Source organism: Prinia subflava, chromosome 23, assembly GCF_021018805.1.
Source record: "Prinia subflava isolate CZ2003 ecotype Zambia chromosome 23, Cam_Psub_1.2, whole genome shotgun sequence".
NCBI classification, from domain to species: Eukaryota; Metazoa; Chordata; class Aves; order Passeriformes; family Cisticolidae; genus Prinia; species Prinia subflava.
In genome coordinates, this window is record NC_086269.1 from 2,920,467 (window position 1) to 2,930,873 (window position 10,407).

The window sequence follows — 10,407 nt, forward strand, 5'->3', positions numbered from 1 at the left end:
GGCCGGGAAGGAACGGGGCACACCCTGCGTTCAGATTTCAGCTGAACTTTATTGGAGCTTCGTCAGTGGCAGCAGCAGAGCTGCGCCCCAGGTCCCCTCCCCGCGGTGGCAGCGGCACCAGGTGCCACCAGGGGTGGAGAGGAGGTGGCAGTGGGGCACGGAGGGGTCCAGGGAAGGATCCCCAGCCGTGGGGTGATGCGGGCAGTGCCCTTGTCCGGAGCTGCCGCCCTGTGGGAGGTGCCGCCGGCCCCGCTCCCTTCCTGCTTTACCTGTTCCTAATTGCGGGAGGGGCTGGCAGGAACGGCAGGCTCTGCTCTGCCAGCAGCCCCCGGGGGAACCATCCCAGCAGCTTCTCCCACCGGCCTTGGGCCGCGTCCAGGACGCGCTCGGAACGTGTTGAGGCCCTGGCAGGACCTGGCAGGACCTGGCAGTGCCACTCAGGGTCCCCGCTGTTAGGACACGCTGCAGTGCTTGGCCGTCCTGCCCCTGCCCCTGCCTGCGGGCTCCCTGCCCAGGGAGTTCATCCCGGGCTTGGGGATGGGCTTCCCGAAAAAGAAACCCTCCTCCTCCGAGTCTGAGTCCGAAGATGAGGAGCAGGTGGGACACCAGGAGTCCTCCTCCTCCTCCTCTGTGCCGTGCTCTGCCCGGGGGCCGTTCCGGGGAGGGGAGGTGCCCGCTTGGACGCGTGGGTTTCCATTGCCTGCTGCCGTTTGGGGGTCAGGGCCCCCCAAAAGCGGGTGACCCAAGGCTCCAGGCTCGTCAGGCCGCTCTGGGCTGGGCTGGGGGGCCGGGGGGTGCCCGCCTGGGGGTCCCGGCACCCCTGGGTGCTCCTTGGCAGCATCGCTGCTCCTCTGCCGTGCGGCCCCCCCGAGATCCTGGGGGCTCCTGAACGCGGGGTGCACTGGGGCCGCATCCGAAAACGCCTCTGGAAGGGGAGAAATGGGCGTGAGGGAGGAAGGACAAGCTGAGCCTGCCCTCCCACAGCCGGGGCTGCCTTGGCACACCACGGCTGGCACCGAGCTCCCACCGTGGCGGGTGCACTGATGTCACACTTCCCACCGTGTGACACCCCCAGGAAAGTCCCCAGGGCTGTGCAGAGCCTGGGTTTGCCCCGCTCCCCTCCCACCCCACGGCAGCAGGACCCTACCAGCCCCTTCCCCGCGGCCCCTGCCGGCTCGGGCCAGCGGCGTGGCGTCGGGGGACGGCGCTGAGGCGAAAGCCGAGTCGGAGGAGTCGGAGGCGCTGGAAGGGGCGTCCTGGCCGCGGCTGCAGGTGTCGGAGCAGAAGAGGCGGCCGCGGCGGCAGGTGAGCGCCCGGCCCCGCAGCGGCGTGCGGCACAGGCTGCAGCAGAAGCAGGCGGCCCGGGCGTGCCAGTGCAGCCCCTGGTGTGTGACCTCCTCTCCGTCAGCTCCTGCGGGGCAAGCAGGGGTGAGGGGAAGGTGCCCAGATCCGCCCTGGCGGCGCCCTGAGTGTGGTATCCCCTGAAAAATGGTTTATTCCCCCAAACTCCATCCATGGTTCAGCGCCCATGTCTGTCAAACCCAACTGTTATCCCATCATCCCAGACCCACCTCCCAGTTCTGGAATGTTCTCCCCAACTCTGTTCCCCATTTGGCAACATGTTCAAATCACACCTTCGTGTTTTCCCTGATTTGTTCTCTCCCTATGGGGTGATCCCATACCCCACCCCTGAAAGTTATTGGTTCCTGATTTTTGTATCACCCCTCTTTAAAAAGGCTCGCATTTCTTTGTTCTGGGTCTTCTGTCGTTAGCTCCCTTTGGACAATGAAGTGCTCTGGAACTGCCAACCCTTAAGACCCCGCGTGGTCCTTTATCATCCCTCTGTCACCACCCCACTTCTTTTAGACCTTATCACAATCCCCTCCACCGAGCCTGCCGGGGTTTAGGAGTCCGGGATTGTGACTGGACATGGCACTTAAAAAGACTGGACATGGCCCTTAGTGCTATGGTCTAGTTGAGGTGTTAAGGCATAGGTTGGACTTGATGATCTTAGAGTTCTCTTCCAACCTCATTATTCTGTGATTCTGTGATTCTGTGACACCCGAGGGTGGCCGTACCGATGGGGTCCCCGCACGCCTGGCACGGCTCGGCAAAGAGGCTCTCGAAGCAGCCCCGGCAGCAGGGCCGGCCGCTCCTCATCACGTAGCGCTGCCCTCGCAGGGGCTCGTCGCACTCCAGGCAGCAGAAATGCTCCAGGTGCCAGCGCCGGCCCTCGGCCTCGATGCACTCCTCCATGAAGATCAGCTGGAACGGGAAGAAGGGCGCCCACCCTCTCAGCAGCCCGCTGGAAAAGCCGCGGTGCTTTGCTGAGGAGGAGCCCCCCCAGCCCCTGGGGCTCTCTGCAAGGCTCAGGAGGGAATATTCCTCCTCTCCTCCAGGGTGGTTCTGATGGATTTGGAGCCCCCAGCCGAGCTCGGGGGCATTTAAGAGCCAAAGGGAGGTCAAAGCCTCCCCCTGGCCGGCACCCACCTGGTCGCAGGAGGCACAGCGGGGTCGGAAGAGCTCGGCGTGGTGCCGGCCGCAGTAGATCCTCCCATCCTGCTGGAAGTAGATGAGATCCACCAGCTGCTGGTGGCAGAAGTGGCAGGAGAAGCAGGACGGGTGCCAGAATTGGTCCCCCAGGCGAGACGCCGCAATCCCCGGGTCCCCTTTGTTCAGCCTCCGGCCGCACTGCAAGGCAGAGGGACACCGGGTTTGGGGCCGGGCCGGCTTTTGGGGACGGGTCCCTGCCAGGGAATGGACGCTGGAGGGGACACCTCACCTTCCTGCAGGGACAGCCGTGGCACGGACCCGGCACGGGACACGCCAGGCCCTGTCCCAGAGCCTCCTGCCTGCGGCGGGCGCTGAAGGCTCGGAGCTGCCGCCGCTCCTCCTCGGCGAGGTCGGGGCAGAACCGCTCCTGTGGGGCACGGGGGGTCAGGGGGGCTGCGGGTGATGCCCCAGGGTTTCAGCTTTTCTGTCTTTTGTACATCTAAAATCCTGCAATTCTCACAGTGTGAGCTGCTGCTTTCCCGTTTTGACAATTCCCCTCCGGCCCTGGGAATCAAGGACACCTCACTGCCCCAAGCCCCAAGAGATGGGAGCAAAAGTGAGTGGGGGGGAGCAAACTTGGGTTAAATTACTTCATTACCTGAAGATGTAATTAAAAAATTAATCCCCAGCATGCAAATGGACCAAACTTATAAAAGTATCAAAACCCAAGTCCTCAGTTTTTGGGTGAAGCCCCTGGGGGGCTTTACTGCCCAAAATACACCTGAAGGGCCCCCAATAAAACCAACTGCTTTTTATTCTCCTAACTCTGTCTGGCCTCTGTTTTTAGGGAATCCCAAAAAGGCACGAGGTGAGAGTGGGGAGGGGGCAGCACCCGAAGGAGAGGGGTCTTACATCGCAGTCCTGAGGCGGCAGCTGCTGCAGCAGGGCCCTGGCGCGGAGCCGGCTCCGGTCCGAGGGAGAGCCCGGCTGCGGCGCCAAGCACGGCAGGACCTTGGGGGAGACAGGAGGGATTTCAGGGGGTTAAACTCAGCTCTGAGCTGCTGGAACGTGCGTTTGGGGATGGGGGAGTGTGGTGCTGCCCACCTCGGGGGGCGCGGGCTCGGCGGAGGGCTCCAGGTACTCTTCCAGGGCACAGCCGGAGTCGCTGTCGGACGAGGCCGGGGGCAGAGCGGTGGTGGCACTGCAGGGGGAGGGCTGGTCCCGCTGGGGCCATGCAGGGCTCGGCAGGGACATCAGCTGGGGACAGAGAGGCGCTCAGACAGGGGCAGGGGCAGGGATCCATCCCTGGACACGTGGCAGCAGGACAGGCAGCCCCTGGTCCCTGAGGCACGCCCGGCTGGGGTGATGCTGCAAACCAGCGCCACCTCGAGACCTTTGGCTGGACCACTGCAGGAGTCCAGGGAGTTTTGGGGAGCTCCTTTTGTCTTTAGGGGTTACAGCAAACCCACGGCGAGGATATGGGCACTCGGCAGGGCTGGGGCTTTGTGTGCTGAGCAAGGAAGGGATGGGATGGGATGGAATGGGATGGGATGGGATGGGATGGGATGGGATGGCATGGGATGGGATGGGATGGCATGGCATGGCATGGCATGGCATGGCATGGCATGGGGATGAAGCCAGGCATGGCAGACCCCAAATGCCCAAGCTCAAGCTGAAATGGGTTTTATTGTTTCCCACAACACCCACAGCAGGAGCTTTCCCACCAGCTCGTTGCTGGCTAACCCCGGGTCTGGTGGCCCATCCCTGAGTGGGAACAGCCCGAGGCTGAGCCCAATTCAGTGGAAAATAATTCCCTGCCCTGCGGCTGCCATTGTTCTGCCCGGGGCTGTCCCAGCCCACAGCGCACGCCTGGCTCGGGGTTAGGCACTGGAAATTCATCCAGTCCCGTCCCTCCTCCCCACGGGCGCTTCCCACCGCGCTTCCTTCCTGCCCTGGCTGCCCAAAACAAAGGCGAGATGCTGATGTGGTGGCTCCTGGGGTTCCCTGGATGCCAGCCCAGAGCCTGACGCCCTCAGCCCGCGCTTCCTGCCCTGGCACGGCCAGCCAGGGTGGGCTGGGGCCGAGCTGCTGCTCCCCGGGGAGGAAATCACGGGGCTGTGACCGAACCCCCCCAGGGATTCGCCCCTGCAACGCCCACCATGGATGGATCAGCCCCTCTGGAAAATGTTCCATGCCTGAAACGGTCTCAGGGATGAGGGGTGAGAACGCCCAGGCCACGAAATTTTGGTCCTGCTACACCTCTGCCTCCACGAGGACCCGATCCCAGCTCCACAGTGGGATGGAGATGGTGTGTCTCCCCTGTCAGGGACACCCCAGTGTCCCCGCCACGAGGACCTGATCCCAGCTCCACACTGGGATAGAGCTGCTGTGTCTCCCCTGTCAGGGACACCCGAGTGTCCCCCCTGTCAGGGACACCCCAATGTCCCCACTGCTCCCACCAAACCCCTCTGACACCCTCAGCTCGGCCCTGCTCCCCGTGTGCCCCTTCCTGGGCAGCAGCACCCCGGGGTGCCGGGATGTGGCACCCAAAGGGGGCAGCCCCGGGGGCGGGGGCAGGTGGGATCGGCGGGGGCAGCTCGGGTTTCCCTGCCCTGCTGCCGGGTCAATGATTAACGCTGCGGGTCGGCAAATCAGAGAGATAAAACAAGAGGCTGCTGGCTTTTTCCTGGCGTTTGGGGTCTGGAAGCCCGGGGGGACGCAGGGCTGCTTGCAGGGTGTTGTTCAAAGCTCTGCTTTGGGGTAGGGGTGAAATTACCTGGCTTGGCTGCGAGTTTGCTGCCCAAAAAGAGCCCTGGCCTCGCTGCTTGGTGAGGAGCCACGGCTGGGCCAGGAAGCAGCCCTGGCTCTGGAGGAGGAGCAGGGTTTGTGTGACACCCCGGGGATGCTGACAGGACCCTCGTGCCCAGCCCCACTGCTGCTCCCGCTTTGGGAACGGCGTCCCCGTTTCTCCCTCCCCTTGGGATGTGGGTGGCATTCCCAGGCTGTGCTTGGCTCATTAAGCCTCCAAGCTGCATTTGTGTAATCTCTTGGAACTTGGCTGTTAATTAGACCCCTCCGACGCTCCGGGGGCTCGGCAGGGCTGGCAGTACCAGCCTGGTCCTCACCCCACGAGCACAGGGACCCCATCCAAGGGCCACCAGCCCGGTGGGGTGACACCGAGGGACAGCGGCTCGGGCAGGGCTCCCGGCCGCTGTGAAGGCAGGGGATGTGCCACAGAGCCCGGCCCAGCCCGGTTTGATGTGATTAGCCCGGCTGGCAGCCGTCTGGGCTGTAAACAAGTCCCTGTAATTAGCCCCAGACGGTGACAGAGGTACGCGCCTCCCATGCTAAAGAGCCAGGCAGCCCCGACAGGTCTGGCTCCTCTGCTCGCCGGCCCTGTCCCCTCTTCCTTCCTGCCCTCCCTCGCTGCCTCCAGGCGCTGCTGCTGCTGCTGCCCTTCCCCGCTGGCCTGCCCAGGGATGCTCCAGCCTGCCTCAAACCCGGCCATCAGGCGGGGGGAGGTGGCACCGTGGTGGCACTTTGGAGGAGCTGCTTGTCCCTGCCAGCGTGTCCCCGAGAAGGGACGGGTGACAGACCAGTCGGGCAGGCTGGGTGGCACTGGCTGTCGTTTGCCTTGGCTGTAAATCCTTTTGTCCAGCCTGTGGGAGCTCCTCTGGATGCGTTCGAGCTCCTCTTGCCCTCCGAAGGATCTGAAGCTGCTGCAGCTCCGCGGGTGCAAGAGGCTGAAATTCCTGGGATCACTAATCTGATTTGGCTCCCCAGGAGCAGCCCCTGCCTCCAGCTGGCTGTGGGAGCCCGTGTGGGCTCGCAGCCCTCTGCTGCCAAGGTCACACATTAACCTGGAGCTCAGCCACCCCCAGCTCGCTCGGAATTCAGCACAGGCTCCCTGTTCCCAGCCAGGGAACTGCATCCCCACCTCTGCTTCTGCAGAGTCCCCGGGGAACACAACGCCTCCAAAAAAGCCCCTCAAAGCACCCAGCAGCGCTGGCAGCTCCGCGCTGGCCTCACCCACGGGATAACCTGTTTGTGCTTGAGCTCCCGTCAACACAGCTGCGCCGGAGGAGCGCGGAACGGAGATGTAAAAATGCAGAGAGGTGAAGATGTAGAGAGGTAAAAATGCAGAGAGGTAAAAATGCAGAGAGGTGAACATGCAGAGAGGTGAAGATGCAGAGAGGTGAAGATGCAGAGCAGTAAAGATGCAGAGGTAAAAATGCAGAGCAGTGAAGATGCAGAGCAGTGAAGATGCAGAGAGGTAAAGATGAGAACAGTAAAGATGCAGAGCAGTGAAGATGCAGAGCAATAAAGATGCATCTTTTGGGCTGAGATAAGCCGAGGTCTGGCAAGGAGAGCCGGAGCAGCAAGTCCTGCCCGACCTGGAGCCGGTCCCACCGAGGAGCCCACGGCGCCTCTTGGACCCGGGGTGGCACCAGGTGGAGCAGCCCTCGGTGCTGGGCACAAAGAGAGGGACCCTCGCTTTCAAAAAGGCCTTTGCAGCCCCCCAAAATATGGGGAAGGGGCTCAGCGCCCTGCTCTGCCACACAGCGCCGTGTCACCGGAGGGGACGGTGGCCTGCTGGCTCTCCAGGGGATGTGCCAGCGCTGCAAAGGCTTTTCCTGCTGTGTTTTCCCTCCGTCGCGCAGGGAGCGGTCACCCATTAACCCAGCCCGGCTCAGCCGTTCGTACATCCGCAGGTACGGAGCGAGACCCCCGCCACCCCCAGCCACCGGGGCGAAGATCCGCGACCCCTCCTCTCCCCGTGACCACCGGGATGAAGCCCCCCACCCCTCCCTGTGACCACCGGGATGAAGATTCTCGACCCTTCCTCTCCCCGTGACCACCGGGATGAAGCCCCTCAATCCTTCCTGTGACCACCGGGATGAAGATCCGCGACCCCTCCTCTCCCCGTGACCACCGGGATGAAGCCCCCCACTCCTCCCTGTGGCCACCAGATTTAATCCCGGCACTGTCCGAAGGGGCCCAGCTCCATCCCCAATCCCGACACATCCCATTCCCGGGGAATCCCCGCTGGAGCAGGGCTGGTGGGACCGGCCCCCCTTCCCGGAGCCCCCGGTGCCCCGGGCGCACCTGCCCGCTGCGGGCTGGCACAGCCTGGCACCATGGGACACGCGTCACCTCCTGCTCTCGGGGGACATTTTCCCGAAAACAAAGACCGCTGGGACAGCGACATTATCTCCCCGTTCAAAAAACCCCAAAAAATCTCCAAACAGCCAAAATCCCCTTGCTCTGCCTCATTCCCTTCCCCTGGCAGCAGCTCCCGGGACCCTCCCGCTGCCCCCTCCTCTCGATCTCCCTCTCCCCCACCTCCACTTCCCCACGGAGCAGGGGGAGCGGAGCCCGGGATCCCTTCCAGCCGCACGTACCTGCCCTTTCCCGGCGCTCCGGGCCCCGCGCTCCGCCGCTCCGGGCTCGGCCGCCCGCTCCAGCCCCGCGCCGGCCGCCGCCGTCCCGCCCTGCTCCGGAGGACGCCAGCGAACGGAGCCTGGGCTGGGAAAACTTTGCAAAGCGAAAGGAAAACATCCAAGCTCAGTCGGGGAAACACTCTTTTTTTTTTTTAGGTTTTTTTTTCCCTTTCCTCTCTGTCTTTTTTTTCCCCCCCTGCCTGCCCAGGCACTGGCTGCGCGGCAGCCGGGGTCCTAATTAGAGGCTTTTTAGCCTAAACCTCGGGAGCCAGCCAATGGCTGGAATTCCAGGGCAGGCAGGGAGGGGAAGGCGGGGGGGGACATTAACCCTACAGGGGAAAGAGCTGCCGATGACATCTGGCTCGCTCCTACCTCTCATTTTCCGAGCGCCCGCGCCCTTCCCTCCCTCCGCGGCTCGGTTCACCCCAGGTTGCCGTTTGATGACTTTTATGATCCCGCGCGGTGATTTATTTCCCTGCCGAGATCAGAAAGAGTTGAAGCATCATGAAAGAGGGGGAAGTGTCATTACACCCCAATTTAGAGGTGGAGAAACTTTGGCTGGGCTCTCACAAAGGAGTTAGCCAGCGGCAAGTCAGGATGTCCTAGTTTCCACAAGCCCTGAACACCTGACGAGGCTCCTCCAAGCCATTCCAGACCGGCTCCGGCTGCAGCAATTCCACCCGGGCGGGAGTCAGGGGAAAAATTTAGCAGAGCCTGACGCGAGGCACAGCGTCCTGCTTGTGTTTCCGTGGATTTCTCAGCGTGCTGTAAGATTTTCCTGTCATTTCCTGTGGGGATGAGAAGGGACACAGCATCCCCAAAAACCCCCCACATCCACGGGGACCGGGCTGGATCTCGGCCACCGGCTCATTTTGGGAGCCCCGAGGGGTGGAGATGGCTGGTGGAGGTTCAGAATCAGCGTGGGGAGTGCAGCCAAAATTCACAGGGCTGGTGATTTGGCAGAGGAGGTGCCAGGCTCCGTGACAAGGCCGTGGCACCGCTGGGCGAGGCTGGGCAGGGCCGGGTTGGGGCACAGGTTGTTGTGGTTGCCCCATCCCTGGAAGTGTCCAAGGCCAGGTTGTTGCGATGCCTCAGGATTTCAGCTTTTCTATTTTTCATACCTCTGTAATCCTGCAGTTCTTCGGTGTGTGGCTCTAAACTCCACACACAGTGTGAGCTGCTGCTTTTCCCAATAATTCCTCTCCAGGCCTGGGAATCAAGGACACCTCCCTGCCTCAGGCCTGAGAAGTGCAAACAAAAGTGACTTTTGGGGGGAGCAAACTTGGAGTAAATTAGTTCATTACCTGAAGAGGTAATTGGAAGATTGACCCCCAATATGCAAATGGACCAAACTTATAAAAGTCTGAAAGCCCATGACCTGTGATCCATTTTTTTGGGTGCAGCCCCTGGGGGCTTTGTCTGCCCAAAGTGTACCTGGAGACCCTTCAATAAACAGAGCTGCTTTTTATTCCCTTGATTTTGTCTGGCCTCTGTTTTGGAGCAACCTGGGACAGTGGGAACTGTCCCAATCCATGGCAGGAATGGGATTTTTGATGTCCCTTCTATCCCAAACCATTTGAGGATCCCCTGCAAAATCCCCTGAGCAGGGGGAGAAGCAGGAGGAAGAGGAGGAGGGATGAGCACCTCCACACTTGGCTGCTCTCCCTCCCGGTCCCACCGGGGCTGGCACTGCCCGGGGTCCCTTCGAGGTCCCCGATGTCCCCTCGCTGTCATTCTGGCTCCGCTGGGAGCTTGGTCCCTGCAGCTTTATCTTGGCGCGGCTGCTGCTCCGGACTTTGTCCCCGCGGGTGGTGACAGGGCCCCCCCTCGTCCCCTGCTCTCCCCAGGGTGCTCCATCCCTCCCCAGGGCGGAAGGATTCACGGCCAAAGTCCTCCTCGGGCACGGGGACAGAGGGGTCACTCGGGGCTTTCCCGGGGTGGCAGCGGCGCGGTGGCACCGGCGGTGTCCCCGCAGAGGGCAGGGGACAGCTCGGGAGGGCAGGGGACAGCTTGGAGGGGCAGGGGACAGCTCGGGAGGGCAGGGGACAGCTCGGGAGGGCAGGGGACAGCTCGGGGGCTCCGTGCGGGAGCACTGGCATGAGGAGCCAGGTCCCAGCCGGGGTTGGGACTGGAACTGTAAAAGCTGGGATTGCAGAATTGAAATTGTAAATAAAATCTGCAGCTGGGATGAACTCTCCCCGTGGGCTCTGTGTGTGCCCTGGGCCCTGCCCTGGTGTTCCTGGCTGGAGGTTGTGCCCCGTCCCGGGTCAGGGGGGGCATTCTGGGCTCAGTCAGGATCCGGCATGGGCAACCAGGACCCCCCCGATGGCTTCCATCCCAGACCCTGCAAAATCCCCCTGCACCGACCCCCGAGGGCATCCTTCCATCCCAGACCCCACAAAATCCCCCTCCACTGACCCTTCCTTGAGCAACCCTCCAGCCCAGATCCCCCAAATCCCCCTGCCCGACCCCC

General features: G+C 62.7%; 1 protein-coding gene across 1 annotated transcript; it reads right to left on the minus strand.

Moving 5' to 3' along the window:
• Positions 1-29: 29 nt before the first annotated feature.
• Positions 30-9,321, minus strand: PRICKLE4 (prickle planar cell polarity protein 4). The gene is made up of 9 exons (XM_063418559.1): positions 8,307-9,321; positions 7,896-8,028; positions 3,598-3,750; positions 3,406-3,504; positions 2,783-2,920; positions 2,491-2,691; positions 2,079-2,265; positions 1,148-1,411; positions 30-925 (listed from the first exon to the last, which is right to left on the minus strand). The coding sequence occupies exons 3-9, from the start codon at positions 3,745-3,747 to the stop codon at positions 453-455; spliced, it is 1,512 nt and encodes a 503-aa protein (XP_063274629.1). The 5' UTR covers positions 3,748-3,750; positions 7,896-8,028; positions 8,307-9,321; the 3' UTR covers positions 30-452.
• Between the last annotated feature and the right edge of the window lie 1,086 nt (positions 9,322-10,407).

What these genes read in the sequence shown, in the direction of transcription:
- PRICKLE4 (XM_063418559.1), bottom strand. Translation starts at nt 3,747, where the DNA reads ATGTCCCTGCCGAGCCCTGCATGGCCCCAGCGGGACCAGCCCTCCCCC. An exon ending in CCGAGCCCGCGCCCCCCGAG is followed by an intron (nt 3,505 to 3,597) that starts GTGGGCAGCACC and finishes GTCTCCCCCAAG; the next exon opens with GTCCTGCCGTGCTTGGCGCC. An exon ending in TGCCGCCTCAGGACTGCGAT is followed by an intron (nt 2,921 to 3,405) that starts GTAAGACCCCTC and finishes CGTGCCCCACAG; the next exon opens with GAGCGGTTCTGCCCCGACCT.